The following is a 25,638-nucleotide window of genomic DNA, read 5'->3' on the forward strand; positions in this document are numbered from 1 at the left end:
TGCACCATCCTCTTCCTCTATATTAAACTCTTATCCCGCTTGATCATCATCACCATCTTCATTTTCATATTCATCATCAGCATCTACATCAAATATTTCTACATCAACTCTTTGATTCACACCAACTTCAACATTTACACCTCTTTCACACTCCACTGTAGCATCTACAAAATGGTTGCCTAAATCAGTTGCCAACATCAGTTCAAAAAAAAAAAAAAAAAAAAAAATTCAATTGCCAACACTTGTGTCTCAAACCAATTATCCTAACCTTACCCCATTGACCATTATTTGTCAAATATAAAATTTGAACCCTAGATGAAGGTACATGAGAAACAAATTCACTAACATGGGCATCTGCAATAAGTGGAACAAATTTCTACTTTGTCTTCGTAATGAAACCCTGTTTGTAAATGGTTGTAGCGAAGTGGTACAACCACATCATATGTGTTTAGCATAGACATTAAGTCAGCGTCCAAGCTGTTCACCCACTGTACAAGACCACCGACATACTTTCCATCTTTAAGATAACCTCCATAGTGAATCTCTATTGTGAATAAATCAGGCTTAGCTACAAAAGTAAAAACACATGTAAATAAAAATCTATTTTTGTTAGAATAATGAAATGTCCAAGGTGCAAATCCCTACAATGTAAACAAACAAAAAAACATAACACAACACATCCCATGGAGAGTATTGGAATCAACAGAATGGTGTTATAAGTTTTATTCATCGAAAACTCGAAAAGAACTGATATGGGAGGACAAAACTAACTAGAGCAGATGCAAGGTAGTAACCAACCAACTCATAAATTGTTGAACGCATCATCTACAATTACAATTGTTGCCGTGGTAAGGTGCACATGCTTTTCTTTAAGACCACATGTATGTTTGATTACCATTTGAAAACCAAAAAGAAATCTCATACAAAGCTATACAAAAGAGAAAAACCATGTAAAGCCAACATCTACCTATTAAACAAACAATTACAAAAGGGATATAATATACTTGCACTACTTTGGACGATTCCCCCCCCGTCTTGCACCTCCAGAGGCATCTTCAACTCTCAAAACTTTTTGTAATCTTACTGATTTTGTCGAATCCACCATGAACTAACCATGAAATCGACAAGGGCAATGTCAATTTCCCCCAAGTTTCAGTGAACACCCACCTTGCAAATAGCCTAAAAACTCTAGATTTCTAAACAGGGACAGTGCAAATACGCAATTGGCCCTCAAAGAATTGTCACATGTTGTACACATGCTTCCATTTAATAAAAATTTACATGGAACATATGAAAAATCTAATGGTATGGGGTAAATCGGCTTAAAAATACTAGTTCGAGTCCTTAGTTTTCCAATAGAAAAGTTTAAGGGAAAAATCGGTAGTTTACTCTATTATGTTGTAAGTACAAATTTATTAAGAACGAAGACGGCAAATTCTTTATACCACACAATTAATTTTTAAAAGTCAATTAGAAATTAGACTGTTTCAATAATGGCACAACATTTCATAATAAAAAAATAAAAAGCCAAGAAGGTCCGACTCGGAAGGACGACCGGTCCTTCCATCTACTCAAATTACACATTAATAAACATGTCATTAAATTAAATTGGGACCTCCAAGACTCTTTCCTTTCGCTTTCATCTACGTGTCTAAGATCATGTGCGGTTGGGTCTCCAAATGGATGCCCCTGGTCCCAAGTCCCGGTGCAAGTTCAGTCCAATGTCACCAAGTTCGTTATCAGAGGAAAATTACAATTCTCCGCACCTTGAAATCATCGGAGAAAGTCACATCCTTATTGAGTTTTGTCTCGCCAAAACCCAACTCTTGAATCTTCGAAGGCCTTCCGTTACCATCACTGTTACTCGCACCTCAGCGAAAACCCTTCCCTGAATCCCTTCTCGCTACTCACCTACACACTTCCCAGTCCAAGAAACCCAGGTACGTATGGCCTCCTCCACCTCTCTCCTAATCTTTTTCTGTTTTTAATTTTTGGGTTTTTCATCTTGTGTTATTTGAAACTTTGGTTGATTCAAAGTACTTATCTTGGAATTTGTAAATGTGCATTTTAATCATGGGATTTATTGCTTGAAGTTGGTTTTGTAGAATTTCTGGTTTATATTTTGTTAGGAAGGATGGATTGTAACTGTGAATATATAAGCAAACTGCTGAATGCAACACTGAATTTAAATGACTGAGAGATGTATGTTGTGGTGAGGTTATTGGATTTCTTGGAGTGGTGCAATTTATTATAGAATATTTGGTGGAAGTAAATTGTAGCAATAGTTCATCAACTTTAACTCAATTTGGGGCAATGGTCTCTCAACTAAAAACATGTGCATTGGTCCCTTAACTCATGAAAATATACAGCTATGATTTTTTTCGTCAACTCCGTTAGAAATTCGTCAAAATGAGTCACGGTGGGAGAACCATTGCTACAATTGGGTTAAAGTTAAGGGATCATTCCTCTAATTGGGGTAAAGTTGAGGACCTTTACTACAATTTTTCTTATTTAGTTTTCCATATTTACCCTTTGATTCAGCCTCATGTGCATGACATGTGATTCATTTTGACGGAAGTTCTAAAGGAGTTGACAAAAAGGACCATAGCTGCACGTTTTGATGAGTTAAGTGACTAATGGTCATGATTTTTAGTTGAGAGACCATTACTCTAAGTGGGTTAAAGTGAAGGGACTGTTGCTACAATTTTCTCTATTTGGTGGAGATGGGTTTACTGTGGGCTAAATTATATTGCATTGGTATCAGAATGGAGTCTTGTGGGTATAAAGGAATGGGGAATTCTTGGACTGAGTTAATAATTGTGAAACATGCAGGTAGAATTTTAGGTGAGTCGATATGGATGGATCATGTAAACGTTGGCGGAGTCAAACATAGATAAGAGAGAATATTAAGTTAGCTACTTTCTTGGTCCATCAATCTCTGCCATGACCGGCAAGGGACTGAATTTGGAGAAAGGGTTAAACTTCTGTGTTCATCTCGGGATGAAGCATCCTTGTTGAGTTTTGTATGTAAAGTGTAAACAATAATGTTGTACTTCTTAGGGCTGATTGCTCCACTATAAGAAAACAGAGGCAAAGAAACTTCAGTTGGAGTTGGAGGGTCATATGGACATGGGAGGGCCCAAGACACGCCCTTGGTGTTTCTGAACAGAGTCGCACAGAAAGAGAGGAAGGGCATTGCGGGAGAACCCATATGGTTGATATAAGATTCATGAGTTCTGTTGCATGTGATGTTTATGTATCTATAATTTGAATGAGATTCTGTATGCTGCGGTGGTAGCATATACTGGAAATGAAAATGCACTAGAAGTTACTATTGCATGAGTTGTTTCTTTTCATTTTTCTTTTCCGCTTTTATTTTTCTTCATTCACTGATGCTTAAGATTGTATCTCTTGTCAAGCTGATGATGTATCTCGCATGGAGACTAGTTTTTCATCTATACTTTCTTTTTTGGAGTAGTGGTTTAAAAGGCGATGGTTTTCCAGTATAGGGAGAATGGAAACTAATGGTAGCAATTCTAATTCTCAAGAAAATCAACCTTCAGATGCTTCAAATATTGCTAGTAGAGGGAAGCCTAATGAGAAAGAAGTCTTTGTTAATAATGGTACGTATCTTTCACGAGAATTAGCCTCAGCCAGAAAAATTAGGAGCTAGTTTTACTTGTTACAAAACCTGAATTTTTCTCTTTGGACAACAATGAGTGTTTTGGTGCACGTTGATAAAAGTGTGTTCTACCCTTATAACAGAACTCTTTTATTATCAAGTCTTTCTCTGAATTGATGGTGTGAATAATAGTGGTTGTTTAATTTAGTGATCGTAATGGGGTGGGTGATATATAACATGTCAGAAGCATAATACATAAGAACTTTCCCCCGACATTTAAAACAAGTCATTTGAATAAATCAGTGGGAAGAATTTTCTTCAGGAAAATCACTAATATCTCAAGATTAAGACGGTGACCGCTGCTTGAAAGTTATCTAACCTACTCATGGGCAACTGTTTTCCTCTTTTTTAAGTTTTACTTATTTTCTCCTGTTGATGATTGGAATCAAGTAAAGTAGTGTCTTATATTATGGATGACCTTATGATGCAGCTGAGATAGCTTGGCATGAGAAAAGAAGAGAATGGATCGGTGATCAGTCTCAGAAATCGCAAAGAGCACCAAGAGAACCAATTATGAGGTACATTTTTCTGAATTTATTGTCAGATTAGCATTTCTATACCAACAGACCACATCAGTTCTTTCGCTTCTCATATTTTATATTGAATATTTTTTATTCACCAGCACAACCAAAACATATTCGGGTTTATTTGGAGTTGTAGGTTGGTGAGCTATATGCTGATAGCCAATATATGGGTAAAACTGATGCATTCCTCAACAATTGTGTTTCTGTGTGTTGACATAGGAATTCTTTAAGTGAGAGATTAGCGGTAGAGGATTTCCGTATCGCTAATGATTTTAGAGTTTGAACTGCCATTTGAACAGGTCTTCTACAGTATTTTGTATTGCCATTAACTTTTTTTTTTTGCCTTCATTCCTTGAACTGTTCTCCAATTGAAATTGAAATCTGGGGTTGAAATTGCATTATATGTTATGTTTGTAGAGCTTTTGCTCCTTTGGGGACATCCAGATAAATTCAGATGATCATTATGGAGCTTTGACATATTTTCACGTAGTGACGGACCTTGAAGAAACTAATTTGGCATATGTGTTTAAAATGATTTGATCTCGGTGAGAAGAAAAAATGATTTAGGAAATGCAGAAGACGTTTCACTTGCATTCTAAGATTTGATTGAAGTATAATTCGCAATGTAAGTGAAGGAATCATATGCTCCTAGAGTTGCAGTTCATGGGCGCTATCATTTTATTCGCTATATGTGTTCTGTCATATATACTTGTGTAGTGAGTGTGCAACTCTTAAGTTGTAATGTGGAATCTTCTTTTTTCAGCTGGACAACAACGTATGAGGATCTTCTTTCATCCACTGAACCTTTTCAGGAGCCAATACCTTTAGCTGTAAGTTTCTCCGATTGATTTCCTTTTCTTTCCTAATTGGTATCGATGGGAACAATTTGAATTGGTACGTTATGCAGGAAATGGTGGATTTTTTAGTTGATATCTGGCAAGAAGAAGGCCTCTATGACTAATTCCTTGTCCCTTCCATTAATACAAGGTTTTTGGTTTTTTTGGTTCGATTCCTAGTGATATCGGTAGTTGAATCCATCTGATTCCAAATGTTATCGTCCAAGCAAAGGGTCATATAACATATCAATGTCGCATCATAAATTTTTCTTACCAATTATTTAGACCCAACGTGGAATTTAGTTTTAGAAGTCTAAATAGAGATCTTGTTTTGTTTTACGCACAAGTTTACCTTTCTCGCTTTGCTCTCCATGCTCCTAGTAGTCATTGTAAGATTAGGAAAGCGGCCATAAAATCTTGGGTGTAACCGGTGTTTTATCACTCCCTTTCAATCTGTCATATCACATGATGTGGGAGATAGATAGAGGGTGGTAAGTCATTGATTATACGGTGGAATCTCTCCTATTAGAGGATTGTTACTGTTCTTGACTGTTAATGCTTGTTGGTTTAGGAATGATTTTTCGCTCCCCGTTTGCCCTCCTTACCTCCCCCTACTTGTTTATGTCCTTTAATTCACCGTTAATTTATTCAACCATATAATTTTTTAACGACATGGTTTCTTGTAGTTAAAAGGTGTTTGGTGCCAATGATGATATAAAATATACAAATTTATGTCCAATCATCCCACAGGATGAGTATTGACTGACTTTATAACCGCAATCAGCCACCACCTTTTGGGTTGGAAACGTCAAGGTGCCCTAGTCAAAGCTTATGTGGAGACTTTTGGTTATTGGACTTGTATGACTCCTCCAAGCGAAAGCAACTTATATAAAATAGAGTTTTAATGAAAAATTTACAGTATTGTTCACTTTAACGAAAAATCATAATTTTACACTAAAAAGTCAATCCTGGTACTATTCACTTTACCCTTTATTTTGTCCTTATTATTGAAACTCAAAGTTTTCAAACATTTTTTATTAGTTTTCTTTATATAAAATTGGTTCACTAATATCGTGGCATTTAATGCATTGACATGCGCTTTATTTGGCGTACCAGTTCTATGTAAACCCTCTCCCTCACAGCCTTAAAGTGTTACTATGACTTACATCTGCTACTAACAATGAAGGGTTACTGAATTTCCAGCATTTTTTTTATTTGGAAAGAAGAAGATTGTACATGGGAATCAAAGCTCTACCTTTTGGTTAAATCGCTTTGAGAAATCACCTGCATATAAACTACGAACTGCCTTAAGCGTTTCATGTGGATCTAATTGTTCAGACAATGTTCATATCAATTTAATTGTTCAGACAATGTCCGTGTCAAAAAAGTTGTGATGAGTTCAATACCATCGCCATACCATTTATGATGCCTGATGCCATATGCAATGGGTCTATTAAGACCAACTTTAACCTTTGGAGTAAGTCTCAAAATTCCCTTCTATTCCCCCCACCACCCACCTCCCATCAATTCATTCCAACTCTTGTGCTAAAATGGGGCTAAGTGTTAGAACTCAAAAAAACTCAAATTCTGGACAAGATTTAGCCCAAAATTAGTAGAGCCCAATGTGAGTGTGGAACAAGGGAAGTAAACTGGACTCATCCAGCTAAGATGCACGCACGGCCCGCACACGATTTCTCGCCCAAAAAAAGATCGAATATAATTTATATTTATTGAATTCAATGGATGAGATCAAATATAATTAAATAACGGTAAAAAAAAGATTTAACGGTCCAAATTTAAATCTAACGACTAAAATAATTCTAAAAAATTTATTTAACTCAAAATTCACCCAAAAACTCTATAAATACCTATGTATTTGTTCAAACATCCACATAAAACTCACTTTTCTTCTATAATTCTTTCAATTTTTCTTTTCACCATCTTCCAAGACCATTTCTTCCAATTTTCAAAATTTTCAACATGGCAAAAGATCATATTAGAGGTCGTAATTGGTCATTTGAGGAAGATGTTGCTTTTATGCTTGACATGAGTTTCTATTAGCGAAGATGGTGTCATTGGCATGCATTAAAATAAAAAGGTTTTGTGGGCTTGCTTGGTATTGTGCCATCTGCATTGCCAAACTATGCCTTTTTCTATCACCCGTTGATAAGATATTGATGATTTTGAAGGAAAAAAAAACTACGAAATTTGAATGATTGGTGAATATGTTGTGTGATGGTTAGATATTCAACCTATGTTTGTATAGAGGATGATTGAAGGTTTGTGTTTCATGTGTGTAGGTTTGTGTTTCATGTGTTTTATATGTATTTGGTATGTGTTTTGTGTGTTTCATGTGTTTGGTGTGTTATATATCTTTATCATGCGTTTTGTATGTGTTTCATATGTGTTTTGTGTGTTCCATGCGTTTTGTGTTTATACATTTCTATCATGTGTTTCGTATTCTTCTATAGTGTTTAATGAGTTTCATGTGTCGATTTAGTGATTTTTCAATATTTTTCAAAATTTAAATATTTTTAGGTTAAAATGTTCATAAAATTAATTTAGGATAGTCCACATAATTTGTTTGTTTGTTTGTTTTTTTTTTTTTTTTTTTTTTTTTTTTAAACAATAGCCTAAATTCATTGTTTAATAATATGAGACTAAAATTTTAGGCCAGAAGGGTTAAAGTAGAAAAGCTGTTTCTGGGTTAAAACCTAAATTTTCTGGGCTAAAATTTTACGTTTTAACCCAAAAGTTAGAGATAATCTAAGAGAGAGAGCTTTTAAGACAAGCACGAGTCTCAATATTACAAATAAATTGCCTTCGATTCCTGACGCTGGTGAATTGCACGATGGTGGTCAGGGAGAAACTATGCCTTTATGAGTCTTTCCGGTCTCCAGAAGGGTGGATTGCATGGTGAAGCCACCAGCTGGTCTCCTTTAAAAAAAAAAAAATCAAATGAAAAATTATATTTTTTTACTCGTGAACAAGTAATGAAGAGGGCCTTCATAAAACTAAAAAGAAATTAAACTTTTTATTTGCTAGCATTTTCGTTCTCTAGTATAACAAAAATGTGAATTCAAGTCGAGTTTGTAAAAAAAAATTATTAATTTGATCTAAAGGGATGAGAGCACATAGTTCTAGTCTACTTGATTGAGTCCAAGTCTACAGATTTGTAAACACTTTGTCAGGTTTTGATAGTTCATAAACTCATTTCCATTTCTAAAAATAATGAATTAAAAATCATACTACAGTCTAATTCTTTCCCCTTTGTAATTCAAAAATATGTTCAAATCCTAAAAATAACGAATTCACAATTAATTTATTACTTGCTGTCGTAAATTGGGGTGCGAGAATAAAATGTAGAGAATGTTGGAATTAAAGTATAGAGAAAATAGAGAACAGAGAGACACAAGAGAGAAAGTGGAGAAGAATCAAGATCTCTTTCCTTCTTATTAGAGTGCCTATTTATAGGCGTAGAATTTACATAGAAAGGTATTCAACTATTAAGATATTACATATTGACCTAGAATGTGAAAAGCCACGTAGTAGTATTACTTATAACACTGCCTGACACACCCCGATCGAGATCGGAGCATGCTGGCCGTCACGTGGAAGTGACGTAGCCATGTGCACAGTGCGGAAGCTAATAAAATAAAAATGGAAATAGTAATACGAGTAAATAAAAACTGATTTTACATAAAGTAATAATAAGTGCAACGTAAGTGCGACGCTAAGTTCAGAGCATAAAGCCTAAAGCAGTCCAAATGAAAATGATGCGACAACAGTACACCCGAAGGTGGCCCTACGCTGGTGATCGTCTGTCAGAAATGCCGGGAAAGTCCTTTGGGAAACCACCAAACCTGCTAGTCAACTAGAACCTGGAGGGGTGCAAAACAAAAGCGTGAGTGGGCAAAAACAAAGCTTTTCGAAAACCATTTAACAAATAAGTTCTAACCCCTCGCCGTAAAACCTGTATACTTCCCAGAAAATAGATATACGTATATATACCGATCATGCTCAAGAATATGCCATGCCAAAACCTCAGAATGAAATGCAAGTGCTCAGGTATAAATCATATCAATAACATATAATCTGGCAGCCGGAGTCACCTAACGTGACCTGTACGGCTGCATCTAGAGCTCAAATCTCAATCTCACTAACTGGACCTGCACACGCGTCGGAACCACCTAAGGTGGTCTGTACGACAGGCCTGGGTGTAACATATATATACGCTCAAGTGCTACGATCACGTGAAGGCTGGGCGAATAATCGCGGGTCACTTACAACTCGGAACCACCCAGAGTGGTCTATACGACAGGACTGTGCACCTAACTTGGATCCAAGTTGAGCGTGTGGTGCGGGAGGTGAACATCACGTGAAGGACTGTGCCCTACACTGGGCGGGAGCACTAACACCGGGGGTGCAGGTTATGAGCTCTCTAAGCATCTCAAATCTATACTGAATATAAACATGAATAACACTTACCTGGCACTTACCTGTGCGTCCGCAACACCAATTATGCATATAAATATAAACGACTAATAATGTAACTAACGATGCATAAACAATGGTAATATAATGCATGGCATATGGCAATTAACAATTCAAATCAATTTCTGGGAAAATATAAGTATATAGGTATATACGGAAAACCAAAAGCCCACTCACTGATATGTGGAAGGGTTGTAGCCCCCTGCCTCGAGTGACCACGCTCGTCCTCGGAAAAGGTATCACCTATATGCGAAACAACTACAAAAACGTTAATTTTAAAGCACATAACCAACCTTTAGAAATAACTTCTCATATATTGCTCAAATAGGGTGTATGAATACACCAACGTGATCTACTCAACCTCAGGAACATCCCCATATTTTTAAAATAATTTTTCACCGCCGCACGCGCCCCCACGTGCCGGCCAAGGCACGGCCACACGCGCCGGCCACGTGCAGGCACGTGCCTAGCACGCTGACGGCGTCAGTTGACGCCGTTAGGAATATTCCGTTATCCCTAACAGATTCCGTTAACGGCGTCAGGAATATTCCGTCAGATTTGATGGAATGTTCCGTCGTCTTCTCCGGCGAGCCTTTAGCGCCGGAAAACCGGGAAATTTTAAACCTTGATATCTTCTTCGTTTTTCAACCAAATTTCACAAAATTGGTACCAAAATGAAGCTTACAACGAGAGGAACACAATCATACCACTTTCAAGTGCTAAAATCTACAAAATCTCACCTGGAAAATCACCCCAACTCCGACCAACCTCGAAACTCGTGATCCCGACGTCCAAAACCTTCAAACGAACCACCCCGAGCCTCCTAGGGACCTCACCAAGCTTCCTACAAGCTTGAAATTCCCAAAAACGTGAGAAATCACGTGAGCATGAACAGTACCCAAAATCGGGCATCGTGAGTTCGACGTGAAAACGAAGGTATTCTTACCTGAAATGGGTATGGTTGGACTCCTACAAGCCTCACGAGCCTGAATATGTGCTTGGTTTCTTCGATCTGTAAAGGTTTGATGGGTGTGTGGGTGTGTCCGTACGTTTCAAGGAAAATGGGAAAGGAATGGGAACTCGGGAACAGGTGCAAGGATGGGGGAATAGTGAGGGTGAGTGTGTGGTGCAAAACCAGCCACACCAAGTCAAAAAGAATAACTACACAACGAAAAATCACGCTAGGGGCAAAATCGTCTTTTCACGCTACGTTTTTAAAATTTCTCGGGACGGGCTGTTACACTGCCCCCTTGATGTTCACAAATCAATAGTAGTTGCCTCGATAAAATCTTGCTTGGAAAACCCAATGGGAAAAAACCTAAGCAAAGGAGAAAAATCGGGCACCCTGATGATGAAATATTGATATGGTGTTGGATGCACATAATGTTGCCTCGTTAAAACCTTGACAGGAAAATCCCAGTGTGATAAAAACCTGGTCGAAGGGAAAAGAGCACAATGCACATATATGTCTATTTATAGCATATTGTCGACTCTCCCTAATGGACAACTACACTTGTCTCCTCCTAATGATAGTAAGTTTGAAGAAGTGCAGAAGTTAATCGGGAGTTGACAACAACCACTTGTGTTCCTGCTAAGAACAAATAAATACAAAATCAATTCGAGGATTTAAAATAAACTAGGAGTGGTATAAACTCCATGATAAATATTAACCATATTTGCAAATAGCCTTATAGGCTCTTCAAGAGTCATGCTAAAACTCTTTAACTCTTTTAAAGGTATGTTGCAAAAATATAATTTAGTTTGAACTAACAAAGGTACTCGTTGAGGCAATTTATACCAAATTTATTTATAACAGTTATTGAGTACATATTTTGAGCTTTATGCCATTTACTTGAATTCTTTGGATAATAATTTCATGGCATTCTCTATTATTTATGAAATTGCTTCGCGAGAGATATAAAAACTTTAAATCTCAAGTAATATGCAGTCTTCACACGCTATAAATCTCACGTTTAAAATAACACTGTAATTATAGAAATGTGATTGCGCTTACATTCGTAGACTATGTCTATATTTATGCCATAGTGATTTTATTTCACTTCATCACATACACACAAAAACAACTTGTGAGGTTTAAAACTACAGGTTCACTTATTTCACGTTTTTCCATGCCTCTCAAAAATAAAATTTATCTCTTTACAATTTTGCCAACCTTTAAACAATTTTGTCGACATTTAATGGAAAAACGTGATTGAATATTCCCTAAACAATTTTGTCGACATTTAATGGAAAAACGTGATTGAATATTCCCTAAACAATTTTGTCGACATTTAATGGAAAAACGTGATTGAATATTCCCTAAACAATTTTGTCGACATATAATTACTGTAACGTGCCGATCCGCTTTGCCGATTTCGGTTTCAACTGGAAAAGCCCATAGCTTTGATATCACGGTTGCAAATTCCAAGTAGACCAACGCAAAAACCAAAACCCGTTCGCAGATAAACGACTTGTGGCATCCATCCAACCCGTAATACTCCCAAAACCCAATTTCGTTTTGATTCAAAACTCCTTCGGATATTCAATCAATTTACTCCCATTCGACCTTCAACTCCATAGCCAGCTCCCTTCTCCAAGACTTCCATTTCTCTGAAGACTGGTATATTCGGGTGAGATTTCTTGATTGCTAAGCAAAGACTGCAAATTTTGGTTAATTTCTGCAAACCCTTTTGCTGATTTTTGTTAAAGAGGTCGAATTTCTGGGATTTGAGAGCACCCATTTGGTTGGTTTTCGAGGAAAAAAGTCAAATTTTGTTGAATCTGTGAAACCCATTTGCTCGTTTAACTGAGTGTTTGATGAATTTGTACTGGGTTTTGTGTTTTTTGTTATATTTTGCAGAGCGGAGATGGAGATTGACAAGGCAATCAAAGAGTGTGATGATCGAAGGCTGAAGACCAAGTACAACAATGCTATCTATGTTATTCAGAGAGCTCTTGCGCTCTACTCGTAAGTTCTTCTTTGTTTGTTCCCTTCTGGGCATTGCTTGTTTTTGGTGAATTTTCGAGCTTCTGCAATTTTTGTGAACTGAATGCTGTGGTTTTTTTATTTTTGTTTATGGGGATTAGACAAGGAGATGGGTTTTTGAATTGTTGCTTTGGGTTCTGTAGATTTTAAGAAATATGTAGGACTTTTGAACTGAAACAAGTAGTTATAAGTAGGTTCAGTGTTAATGAAACTTATAGAAACCGTTTTTTTGGTTTATTTTTACTACATTTTCTCAGAAATTAAATGGGTTGAGCGCAAAACTCTGTATCAATTACTTTGTAACAATATTTCTGCTCCCTTTCGTCTCCTCCCCGTGCATCTTTCATTTTCAACTCAATGCAGTTGCCAGACCGTTGTTTCTGAAATTTTAACATGTTTAACTCTGTATTATGTAATGCTATTTCTGTCAGGTGCTCTAAACCTGCAATATAATAAAAAGAAAAAAACAAATAAGTTGGTTAGTTGATTACTGATACTGTTTTGATTTTAATTAAAGGTAGAAGCAAGTACTTGGATATTGATGTGCGGAAGTATCTAGTAAAATAATTATTTGAATCTAAGCGATGGATTTTATTCTTAGTAAATGTTACTCTGCTTTTCCTTGTTGGTTATTGCCTGGTTTGTCGCTATCCGTTGAAGAACCTTTGGATGTATACACCATGTGTTGCTGGCGGTTTGGGCAATATGAATCAGACTACGCTTGCAAATTTCTTTGTGAAATTTTGAATATCTTGCAACCTTATCTGGAAAGTAATCCCATATCAAATGGATTAAAATTGTTCAACCATTATTAGGAGATTAAGGGATGAATGTCACTAATTAATGTATACATTTGAATCAAACAGCATTGGAAAATAATAAAATAAATATATGCACTTGAGGTGCTCCTGCTCTCCATATACCTTAGAGTTCGAAATTTCACACTTAAACTCAACTTTTGAAACATTGAGATTTGAACAGTCACTCTCTATAGTCTATATGCAAGTACTAAATTGTTTTCATCAACAGTATTGAAGAGGTTGCCTTCAGCTTCAATGGGGGAAAGGATTCAACTGTAAGTTTACTAGTGATTTTATTGGTTATCCATTTTTCTCAGTTGCTATCTTTGTCATTGATAATATTGTTGAGAATATTGTGTTCAAGAATGGGAAAAATAGAACAAACTCTGGAATTGGAAAAACAAATAACCAAGATAAATAACACCAAGAATTTATGTGGTTCGGCAATATGTGCCTACGTCCACAGGACAACAACGACAATCTTTCACTATATCAATAATGAGTACAACCAATAATCTTGCCAAATCTCTAGAACTAGGACTTGACGAAAAACCTAAAAGAACAAGAACAAGAAATACACTATCTCTTTTCTTGTCTCTCGCACACACTTTACAATATTCTCTCACTCTAATCCCTTGAGTGGTATACAAAATATTGTTTTGCTCCCTTCCATTCAAAAATAGTACAATAGCCCATTTATATAGACATAATAAAGGTCTTCTTCAATAAGGATTATTAATCCTAATTGGAATCTAGTTATAAATCCTACTCCAGTTGAGAAACTAACTCCAATTAGGTAAACAACTCCAATTGGGAAAACAATTTAATCCTCTAAGACTATAATTCCTTATAGACTTAGGACAACTTATCATGGAATGAAAAACCTAACAATCTCCCCCTCCAGACCATGAGGAAGGTATACCAAAAAATAGGATTGCTCCTCTTGACCAAACTTCCAGTTATATCATGGAATGAAAAACCTAATAATCTCCCCTTCCAGACCATGAGGAAGGTATACCAAAAATTAGGATTGCTTCTCTTGACCAGGCTTCCTCTGATCGCAATACACATGACCAGACTCCATGTGATCGAACATCTCTTGACCAAAATTCACTTGACCCAACTTCTCTTGACCAGGCTCCCCCTGCTCAGAATTACCATCGTCATTGGCAAAGGCAATTGTAGACTTCTTTGCCAGAAAACATCGCTTATCTTCATCTTGGTCCAATCAGCATCAGACATACTTGCTGGCTTGCTCTTAACACCTTCAGTAAATCATGTCCTCCTCTTGATTTCCACGTAACCCAGTTGGAGCGGGTGAGTTTCATCATAATTGCACCCTCCATTCTAAACGGATATCAGCCAAACCTGGCTCTGATAACACTTGTTGAGAATATCGCTTTTAAGAATGGGAAAAATAGAACAAACTCCGGAAATCGAAAAACAAATAACCAAGATAAATAACACCAAGAATTTACGTGGTTCAGCAATATGCGCCTATGTCCACGGGATAGCAACAACAATCTTTCACTATATCAATAATAAGTACAACCAATAATCTTGCCAAATCTCTAGAACTAGGACTTGACGAAAAACCTGAAAGAACAAGAACAAGAAATACACTATCTTTTTTCTTTTCTCTTGCACACACTTTACAATAGTCTCTCACTCTAATCGCTTGAGTGGTATACAAAATATTGTTTTGCTCCCTTCCATTTAAAACTAGTACAATAGCCCCTTTATATAGACATAATAAAGGTCTTCTTCAATAAGGATTATTAATCCCAATTGGAATCTAGTTATAAATCCTACTCCAGTTGAGAAACTGACTCCAATTGGGTAAACAACTCCAATTGGGAAAACAATTTAATCCTCGAAGACTATAATTCCTTATAGACTTAGGACAACTTATCATGGGATGGAAAAACCTAACAAGTATTAGTAACTTGATTGTGTAGGTTTTGTTGCACCTACTCAGGGCTGGCTACTATTTGCATAAAGGGGAGCAAAGCTGTTCTAACGAGGATGTGAAAGATTTTCCTATGCGAACGATATATTTTGAGAGCCCATCTGCTTTCCCTGAAATCAACTCGTTTACTTATGATGCAGCCACTACGTGAGAGATGCTTCCTGTTTTACTCTCATTGTTTACTTATGTCTTAAAATGTCATTGAGGATCATAAGTTCTAGTTTTAGGATAGATTTAAAGGTTCGAGATGTAGCCTTCTAGTAACATATTATTTTTTAAGCAGCTATGGTTTGCAACTGGATATCATCCGCTCTGATTTCAAGTCTGGTTTGGAAAATTTACTTAAATCAAAACCAATCAAAGCTATTTTCCTTGGTGTCCGAATCGGTGATCCTACTGCGGTAATTGATTTTCTGTATCCACAAAGATACAATCAATTGAACATATATCTTTTGTTGTCAGATTATTCTGCAGATGTTTCCTACAAAGATGCCTTAACTCTTGTGACTCGCAGGTTGGTCAAGATCAATTCTCTCCTAGTTCAGTTGGATGGCCACTCTTCATGAGGGTGAATCCTATATTGGATTGGTCATACAGGTATGTTTCGCACCCTTAGCTCTCTCATCTATTTTCTTTCTTTTCCGCATATGGAAAGCTCTGTTAGAAGCAACATTGCCTTTATAGTGCTTTTCTCCTTTAAAGAAAGAAAAATGAGTTATCTATATACAAAATTTCCACTTATTGAGAAACAACACACAAAGCCCTGGATAAGACACAAGAAGATAATTCTACTATTAGGTATCAGGTAACTACTGATAATGCAACATGAGGCTTTATAATGTCATATGATCTGAATTATATGCTTAAATATGACAATTAAGTGCGAGTTAGAAGTGTATTTGATCTAAATTCTAAACTGAAGTAAATTCTAAGCTATAGAATTTAGTTACTCGTTGCATTAGACCAACAGGAGGCTTCGTCTTTATCCAAATTCAAAACTCTTGTACGTTCGTGGGGTTTGACTTCCATGTGTTTCATTGCAGAGATGTGTGGGCCTTTCTCTTAACTTGCAAATTGCAGTACTGCAGTCTTTATGATCAAGGGTATGTGGCTTGAACTGTTGCTTTGATGCTTGACTTTTTTCAATGCTCACCATATTTTGAGTTGGTTCCTGATGCTGACATCATAACGTTTCATTTGATTGTACTCTTCTGTTATACTTGTTTAGTCATATTCAACGAAATTGACATGTTATTTCGTTTTCACAGTTATACTTCAATTGGAAGCATACATGACACAGTTCCAAATGCATTATTGAGCATTAACAATTCATCTGAAAACAGAGAAGTATTTAGACCTGCGTATTTACTTTCTGATGGAAGATTAGAGAGAGCCGGGAGGGTTAAAAAACTTCCTCCTTCAGTTCATGGGAATAAGCCTGCTGCTATCAATGGCCTTGATGGTGTGGGCTTACATAAGAGTGGCCTACTCATGGCCTCAGCCATTGCTGTGGGGGATGAGATTCTGTAAGTCCTTCGTTGGTACTACATTCTTTTGTTCCAATCAATATCCATAATAGTATGGTTGCGCCATGATAATATGAAATCCTGTATTCCATTGGTTGCGCCATGATATTGATGATCAGTGATTACTTATTAAAAAGTTTCAGGCGCTTTGTTGGATTTTCAGTAGTTAACAGAATCAGTACAAACCATTTTGTTCAACTATTCTCTTTTGTTTTCAGTAGCCTTTCATTATCTCACAGTTTAAGGCTGAAGGATTACTAAATTTTTCAAAATTGTGTTTAGGCCCTAATGAAATTTAATTTAGCACTTCGAGTTAACTTTATTAGTCATCGTGTCCCTGTTCATGATCATTATTTTTCTTATATTTTTTAATTATCGCTTATGCAAAGGAAAATATAAACAGTCATGTGTAGAAAACTGACTTAGTATTAAATATTACGTAACTTCAAAACATGAAGGAAAGGTAAAATTCACGGTTTAGATGTCATAGTATCTTCTGTACCTTAACCTAATGTTGTTACTGAAGTTTATTCTTTTCTTTATCTGTTTGATAGCTCAGGTTTGGCACTGTTGAGGATCAATTAGGGCCTTCACTGTGTAAAAAGCTCCATTCTATTGGCTGGTCGGTATCACAAACTGTTGTTGTTCGGAATGATGTGAGTTACCATTGCAATATAATTTGTTAAACATAGTTCGCCTAGTTCAGTTACCTATATATCAATATATGTAACTGCAATAATGGATGTGCAGTTATGCATGGAAACTGAAACATTTACTCAAATCACCTTACATTTTCATTTCCACGACATTCTCTTGGTAACAGATAGATGCTGTGGCCGAAGAAGTCGAGCGACGCCAATCAACTAATGATATGGTAAATCTTTACAATCTGTTTGAGAGTTCTTAGGTGGTTTTTAATCATGAAATGGATTGAGGGATTTTTCCCTTTTTGTTCTAATCTCTAGCCAATGTTATTTGACATTACTATGTAGGTATTTATGTATGGAGGGGTTGGCCCACTGCACTCAGATGTCACTTTGGCTGGTGTTGCAAAGGCTTTCGCGGTTCGTCTGGTATGTTTATTTTGACTGAGCTTTCTAAAGCACATAGAGAGTGATATGTTAACGAATCTATTAGTATTTCATTTTTGGAAAAAAAGGGAAATCTGTATTAACCCTTCAACATTCATGGACTTGTAAAATGGAGTCCATAGGAATATCATTGAGATGTCCTAATTTGTCGAAATTTTTTAGTTTTTCTCTAAGCCTCTAACAATATTGAGGTTGGTGAATCTTCATCGTTTAGGCTCCTGATGAAGAATTTGAAGAATATCTGAGGCATCTTATAGGTGATCAATGCACTGGTGACCGGAATGAGGTACTTGGATGTCAAGAGTTTCTTATACTTAATGCAATGTATCATGATCTCATTGTGCATTTTTTTTTTTTTTTCTCATTTCTGTTGGTTGTTACTTTCTGTGTACTATTAGTATGTTCCCATAAATAGTTATTTACATACCTTATTGTGCTAGAAGCTTCACAGTTCACAGCATGAATTTGATTGTATTCTTGCTTTTGCCTTCTCAGATGGCTCTGTTGCCTGAAGGTATCACTGAACTATTGCATCATGAAAAGCTGATCGTCCCTTTGGTATGTGTTTGAAAGGTCACATATGAAGTTTTTCTTTTTGTATGTTCTGTTAGCTAGAATTTGTGATATCGTTACTGGGGATAATCTAAAAGTGTCCTCTTGAGTGATTTGTGTGTATATATACATCCGATCAGTAAAGTACTAATTATATAGACTCAAATGATACTCTTTCAGATCAAGTGTAAAAATGTAATAATCCTTACGGCAACAAATGTCTTGGAGCTGGAGGAGCAGTGGAACTGTCTAATTGAACTAATGATATCTGACGGTGTGCTAGCAACGTTGCAACCATTTGTATCTAGGCACTTGACAACAAACCTTACAGATGTAAGTAATTCTGTATTCCATATATCTTCAATTAAGTCTTGAAAATTTGGGTGTGCGTACACAACACACTTCTTGTTTTTTTCCAGACAATCTCTTGTTAGTTACTAGACTGTTAAATGGAAGCACACGTTTAAACAATAAGCCATGGTGGTCCACACTGACAATCTCACAACATTAGCATGCAAGACTTGTAAAGCTTTACCACCCCTCAAACAACATACTGCAATCCCTGCTAGTTTGTTAGGCCATCTCCAATTGAGGGCTGGCTAGAGGGCTTGTGTTAGCCCTCTGGCCCTCCAAGATATTAATATTTTAATGAATAGTACATGGCCATATTTGCCTCCATCTCCAACTGAGAGCCAAAGGGCCATAGGGCTTGTTTTAGCCTTGTCACAAAAAACCGTCTCCAACTGAGGGCCAAACATAATTTATTATTTAAAAACAACAACTTAAATTCAAATCCAACGGCTAAGTGACGTCAGCTAGGAAAAAAATAGAATTTAAAAAAAAATATGAAACAAATTTTGTAAAATAGAAGTTATAGGAAAAAAATGGAATTTAAAAAAAATATGAAACAAATTTTGTAAAATAGAAGTTATAGGAAAAAAAATATAAAACAAATTTTGTAAAATAGAAGTTATAGGAAAAAAATTGCGTAAAAAAAAAAAAAAATTCAAAAATAGCGACTAGCTGCCATCAGCTAGCCGTTGCATTTGAAATTTGGCCTAGAATTCTTATTGGATATAACCGACAGGAATGCTAGAATTTCTGGCTAGCCTGGGGCTGGCTGGCTGGCTGCAAGGATTCAGCCCTTTGGCCTTTTTAGATTCCGTGGGGCCCACGAGCCCTTTGGCCTAACCCTTGGTTGGAAATGGTTTTCGAGCTATTATCGGCCCTCTGGCCCTCTAGACCCTTCGGTTGCAAATGGTCTTAGTGTAGCTCCCATTTTAACTTCTAACATCTTATGCATAATCCTCTTTGTGTGAATCACTTCACCCCTATGTGCATAAGTTGGAATGATCATTCTTGTACTCTGTGCTTGGCCTATTTTTTATCATAAAGGTACATGAGATGAATCATTAGGGGGAATATAGGCTGGTTTGGTGCCTATGATTGGATAACTAAAAAAATTCAAGGTATGTTTAAGTAAAAAATAATGTTAGAGGTGGCTAGAACGGTAAGCTATTAGGTGTTGATATCCTACCATTTATGGGTAATAGGGATTGGAAGGGATAACTTTCCTTCATGACTAATTCATCTTCTACCTTCAACTAGGTCAAAATTTTTTCATTTCTTTCTTCAACATACATTTGAATGTAGAGAGTAATTAAATCCTAGTTAAATCCTAGGCACCAGACGAGCTTATAGTACTTATGCCAGGAGATATAAGTGGTCGGTTGTCTTTGTGTATGTAGTCCACTATCAGAAGGATACCGTATCCATTTTTCTGAATGTTAGTCATGAAAGTACTGAGTTGGGTAATTGAGAAGGTCACATTTTCTTAGAAATTCTGGAATTTCTAAGCATGCAATTAATTGGGTATGCATAACAAAATTGATGTATTACTAATTTTGATGTATTACTAATTGTGTGGTAGTCATCTCTTTTTTTATTGGGTGAAAAATGCAGGTAGAAATTGCTCAACCTCTGTCAAAACTTTGCCTGGAATTTTCAGACCTTTACATTGGTGAGTGCCCTTTGAAAACTTTAGATCTCTAGGACAACATGATACCATACATGAATTCTGATAGTGATCTTCCATGGAAAATACAAAGGTTGTCGTCGCAAATCAAGGAAGGAGCCTCTTATAATCTATTTTGAGGGCAAGGTACTAGAACATTTCTTGAGGTATTATGCATATACATGTAAGTTGTTTGAATGACTATAACTGATTGAGTAATTTTGTTGCAGGACCAAGATCGAATTCAATCAGCCATAGAGGCATTGTGCAAGAAGTTCCATCCGGGGGCTTTCGTAGAAATGGACTCAAGTTGATGGCAGCGGTTGTTCAACTGGTCTTCTGATGCTTCAAAATGCTGAGTTATCCTGCACTTGAACCGGCCTCTCTTGTACGAAAATGATGATGGAACAAGCAGAACCCTCTCAGTATATTTGAATGGAACAAGGAGATCATTGAAGTGGAATTTGGAAGGGGGGCAAGATGAGAAGAAGGAAAACATTACAACATTATAGATGCGGGTAACTGGGCAAAGCCCCCCCTCCCCATGAAATTGGGGAAATGTTTAACTAATGATTATGGACAAACGAACTCCGCCGTGGATGCAATATAAGTCAGTTTACAATTCTATTTGAGGTGATCGACGGGACGGTTCTTTTCGATCACTTGTTGGCTTTATCTTGGTCAAGCACACAAATCCAATGTAAAACTAACAAATTAACTTATTAAGGTTCATTTGACATGAATCTAACGATGTCACTTATGTTGGTGTCGTATGAATAATTTTATTGCCTGTTTGACTGCTAATTGTACAAATAAAATGTTGACATTGTTTAGGGTGTTTTTATCGTGAAGAATTTATGCTACTGTGCATGTTCTTTGTTGTGATTCTTGTGTTTGTCAACCCTGTAACAAATGGTTTTCGTTTTCTTATTTAAGATTGAAAATAAAATTATGTATTCTACTTGACTTTGATTGGGTGAGTTTCAAAAAGGGGGAGGAATCTTCAAGACAATAAATTCAAAAGACAACTCGGGGATCCAACCTGTTTTTGTATTTGGATTAGGGTATTCCAGATAAATTCCCTTCCATTGGACGAAATATTCTATTTCTCACAACGAAATATTTGTCCGTCGACGACGTATTCCACGTGGCTTGGACTCGCTTAATTTTGAGTTGACTCTAACCATTGATCGGTCAATGTTGATTGATGACTTTTTATGGAATGGACTATAGAACCCTTCTTAGGATATTTCTACATGCTGATTCTGTTTCAATACTTCGTTTCTTCAAATTCAATTGTTTTAATGGAGTTTTTCTAATGGATCTGTATACAAGCCCAGGAGAAATTGTTATCGGTAATCTCGTCCTTCATATTTTGAATTTTATTTTCAAGTGCATTATATTTATATAGTTTTCAAAAATGCTTTGTTTAAAGTATTTTTCTACATCATGTCATGATTACACTTATCTTTAGAAGTACTATCATATTCCTAAGTTTTATGAATCTATCATGGCATGATCATACATATTTTATATGCTCATCATACATTCCTATACTAGTGATATGTACTTGTTCGGCAATGTATGTTCACATCACATCGATACACTCGCATTGGATCCATTAAGTGCCAACCTGTACTAGTCTGCATTAGGCAACTATTTCTTACATGTGATGAACTTAGCACCAGCTTCACGTGTATGTGGTACTAAAGTGTAGATCATTATTACAACCAACATGTTTCATGTCAGAATCTCTCTGCACGAACTTGTATGTCCGCACATGTTGATGAGCATTTGATATTATGTGTTATTATATTTGAGATGTTGTCATTTACTGTAATCTTAAAATGTTGTTATCATACGGTAATTGGTTTTCATACTAATACGTAGGGTCAATTACACAAATCCACCTCAACTATAGGTCACACCAAAAAATTTAAAATTCTAAAAATCTAAATAAAAATAATAATACAAGAACTGAATATTTCGACCGTAAGGAAGAGTTGACGGGAAGGGGTGGAAGGGGATCAGGAGTCGACTGGTCGACGAGGAGAGGTGCGTCAACGACTCAACGGATAGGTGTAAGTGACAGAACTGTTAGCAACGTTCAAATATTTTCACTTAAGGTGGCCCACATATTAGTCATTAATATTTAGTTACTGATATTGGTAATTAGTTAAGATATGAATTAGTCAAACAACCCACTGCATGCATGACTTTAGTTGATTACATTCCACTAAGAGCATGACTCTAGTTGATAGATAAGAGGGAGATTTTGACTCAGTGAATCCCTTAATTGGAGGGATTAGTGGAGTCAGTTTCTTTTCACGTGAGATTAAGGGGTCCCTAGGCTAGCCTATATAAAGCCTTATATATTCCATCTAAAAAAGGTACTCTCGAGTGGCTATAGGCTAGAAGATCACTTAAACTAGAGTTACAGGAGCTTTCAATATTGCTGTGCTGCTGAAAACCCGCTGTTGGTCGATCATGGCTGGAGGTTAGTTCGAATTATATGTTACATGTTGCTGCGCTGAATGTGATTACTAAAACTGATAACATGTGGTATCAGAGCCACCTTCAGTACATACTGTTCACAATTCAGACCCAAGGCACGAAGTGATATTGCTTGAACGTGCTTAAGGGTTCAAACTTCTTTAATCTATTCATATTATGAGTTTCATTTCATTATTAATGAAGACTATAAGTTAATGCTATATCCATGTATGTTATGAGTTTCTTTGCATCTGTACTCAGTAAGTTGATACATATATAATAGCTTCATGTTGATTTAAGATTAGCCGCAACATCTTAAGTCTATAAAGTGCGTGATTTAATCATGTAAGGAATGAGGAATGAGGCATCTACAAATTACAGTAATCTAAATAACTATTCTACCCGCAGGAAGTAAATATTTAATATTAGTGAAAAGCAAAATGGCAATCTAGACATATAAGTATTAGTTTTCCTATTTCCACAGGTATGGATTTTTTGGTTTTGATGTCTTGATTACCTTAAAGCATATGTAAATTCTTGTGTTAAACAACCTCTGCCCAGAGGAAGGTGTGAATTTACATTTCAAAAGCATGATTTATTTGTTTTTCTTTGGTTTGCAGTTATCTCTTTTGATTCATCTCGTGTTCCAATGTTGTGTGGTGATAATATTTCTGATTGGAAAGACAAAGTAATGTTGGCTTTGGGGTGCATGGATTATAGAAACAAAAAATCTCTCTGTAAAAATGATATTTACTTTTTCTGAATAATTACATCAGTAGAAGAGAGTATATATAGCTAAAGGATTGATGCAGTAATGCCTTTAGCTCCTACAACTAATTACACAATAACCACAGCTAAAGGTTTACAGTTTTAGCTAACTAATAGCTTGCTTATCTATTTTAGTATTTTCCTTAATACACCCCCTTAAGCTGAGCTTGGGATCAACCATTGAACCAAATGGAAGCTTGGATTTGAGATAACGAAACCGGTCTTTGGACAAAGACTTGGTGTAAACATCAGCTAATTGATCTTGGCTGCAAACAAATTGAACCTTGATGAGCTTAGCCAAGACTAATTCTCGAATATAGTGATAGTCGATTTCGATGTGTTTTGTTCTGGCATGACACACCAGATTAGAAGCTAGGGAGATTGCAGAAATATTGTGTCACATCCCGGCCCGGGGCGGATCATTTCCAGGGCCCGCTCCACCACCGTAGCACGATATTGTCCGCTTTGAGCCCCGACCACACCCTCACGGTTTTGTTTTTGGGAACTCACACGAGAACTTCCCAGTGGGTCACCCATCATGGGATTGCTCTCGCTCACTACTCGCTTAACTTCGGAGTTCCTACGGAACCCGAAGCCAGGGAGATCCCAAAAGGCCTCGTGCTAGGTAAGGATGGGAATATACATTTAAGGATCACTCCCTTGGGCGATGTGGGATGTCACAATCCACCCCCCTTAGGGGCCCGACGTCCTCGTCGGCACACCACGGCCAGGGTTAGGCTCTGATACCAAATTGTTACATCTCGGCCCGGGTGGATCATTTCCAAGGCCCGCTCCACCACTGTAGCACGATATTGTCCGCTTTGGGCCCTGACCACACCCTCATGGTTTTGTTTTTGGGAACTCACACGAGAACTTCCCAGTGGGTCACCCATCATGGGATTGCTCTTGCGCACTACTCGCTTAACTTTGGAGTTCCTACGAAACCCGAAGCCAGTGAGCTCCCAAAAGGCCTCGTGCTAGGTAAGGATGAGAATATACATTTAAGGATCACTCCCCTGGGCGATGTGGGATGTCACATATTGTTACACCAGAGAGTGGGAACTTGGGAGAGAGAGAGAAATCAATATCACGGAAAATTTTATAGATCCATGTAATTTCAGCAGTAGTGTGGGCTAGGGACCGGTATTCAGCTTCAGTAGATGAACGGGCAACATTGGATTGTTTCTTTGCACTCCAACTAATAAGATTTGAACCCAGAAAGACACAATATCCACTGGTGGAACGTCGATCAAATGTACATCCTGCCCAGTCTACATCTGAGAAAGCAATGAGATGAAGATAACCCTTTTTGAACCAAATTCCTTCAGATATAGTTCCTTTGAGATAACGAAGAACTTGTTTTGCAGCCTGCAAGTGTTGTTCTCGAGGAGCATGCATGAATTGGCAAATTTGATTTATTGCAAATGAGAGGTCAGGACGGGTCCATGTTAAGTATTGCAAACCACTAACAATAGATATATACTCAGTAGGATTGGAGAGACAAGGGCCCGTGTGATCAAGTTTTGTGGAACCAAGAGGAGTACAGCAAGGCTTGGCACAATCCATATTAGTTTTTCTCAGAAGATCCAGTAGATATTTCGTTTGATGAAGAAAGAGACCTTCAGCAAACCTATGAACTTCTAATCCCAAAAAATAGTGCAGGGGACCAAGATCTTTAACTGGAAAAATAGTATTGAGCTTTTGAATGAACTGAGTACACACAGAAGAACTTGGACCAGTGACTAAGATGTCATCGACATAAACAAGAACAATGACTGGACAGGGATCTTTAAGAACAAATAATGAAGCATCAGAAGAAGATTGCACAAAACCAAATTGTAGGAAAGCTTGAAAAAGTTTGTCAAACCAAGCTCGGGGGGCCTGTTTAAGGCCATACAGAGAT

General features: G+C 36.9%; 2 protein-coding genes across 6 annotated transcripts; both read left to right on the plus strand.

Annotated features, from left to right (window-relative positions):
- Nucleotides 1-1,645: 1,645 nt before the first annotated feature.
- On the plus strand, nucleotides 1,646-5,381 carry LOC148697456 (uncharacterized). 4 transcript variants are annotated; one of them, XM_088692483.1, is made up of 5 exons: nucleotides 1,646-1,944; nucleotides 3,505-3,623; nucleotides 4,113-4,200; nucleotides 4,970-5,036; nucleotides 5,114-5,381. In XM_088692483.1, the coding sequence occupies exons 2-5, from the start codon at nucleotides 3,515-3,517 to the stop codon at nucleotides 5,165-5,167; spliced, it is 318 nt and encodes a 105-aa protein (XP_088548609.1). In that variant the 5' UTR covers nucleotides 1,646-1,944; nucleotides 3,505-3,514; the 3' UTR covers nucleotides 5,168-5,381. The 4 variants fall into 4 exon arrangements, with proteins under 4 accessions (XP_088548609.1, XP_088548610.1, XP_088548607.1 ...); XM_088692484.1 differs by having other exon boundaries at nucleotides 1,646-1,940; nucleotides 3,510-3,623; XM_088692481.1 differs by having other exon boundaries at nucleotides 1,647-1,940; nucleotides 3,479-3,623.
- A 6,406-nt stretch (nucleotides 5,382-11,787) lies between these two features.
- Nucleotides 11,788-21,310, plus strand: LOC137721698 (bifunctional cytosolic FAD synthase/FAD diphosphatase-like). 2 transcript variants are annotated; one of them, XM_068460725.2, is made up of 17 exons: nucleotides 11,788-12,166; nucleotides 12,397-12,504; nucleotides 13,552-13,597; nucleotides 15,281-15,438; nucleotides 15,575-15,692; nucleotides 15,806-15,888; nucleotides 16,335-16,394; nucleotides 16,560-16,817; nucleotides 17,377-17,473; nucleotides 17,641-17,691; nucleotides 17,810-17,890; nucleotides 18,123-18,194; nucleotides 18,404-18,466; nucleotides 18,641-18,793; nucleotides 20,423-20,480; nucleotides 20,569-20,621; nucleotides 20,705-21,310. In XM_068460725.2, exons 2-17 carry the CDS (start codon nucleotides 12,404-12,406, stop codon nucleotides 20,786-20,788), a joined length of 1,536 nt encoding a protein of 511 aa, XP_068316826.1. In that variant the 5' UTR covers nucleotides 11,788-12,166; nucleotides 12,397-12,403; the 3' UTR covers nucleotides 20,789-21,310. The 2 variants fall into 2 exon arrangements, with proteins under 2 accessions (XP_068316826.1, XP_068316825.1); XM_068460724.2 differs by having other exon boundaries at nucleotides 11,858-12,166; nucleotides 18,620-18,793.
- The last annotated feature ends 4,328 nt before the right edge of the window (nucleotides 21,311-25,638 follow it).

The sequence above is a fragment of the Pyrus communis genome, chromosome 4 (assembly GCF_041283825.1).
Source record: "Pyrus communis isolate YQ-2024b chromosome 4, ASM4128382v1, whole genome shotgun sequence".
Lineage (NCBI taxonomy): Eukaryota > Viridiplantae > Streptophyta > Magnoliopsida > Rosales > Rosaceae > Pyrus > Pyrus communis.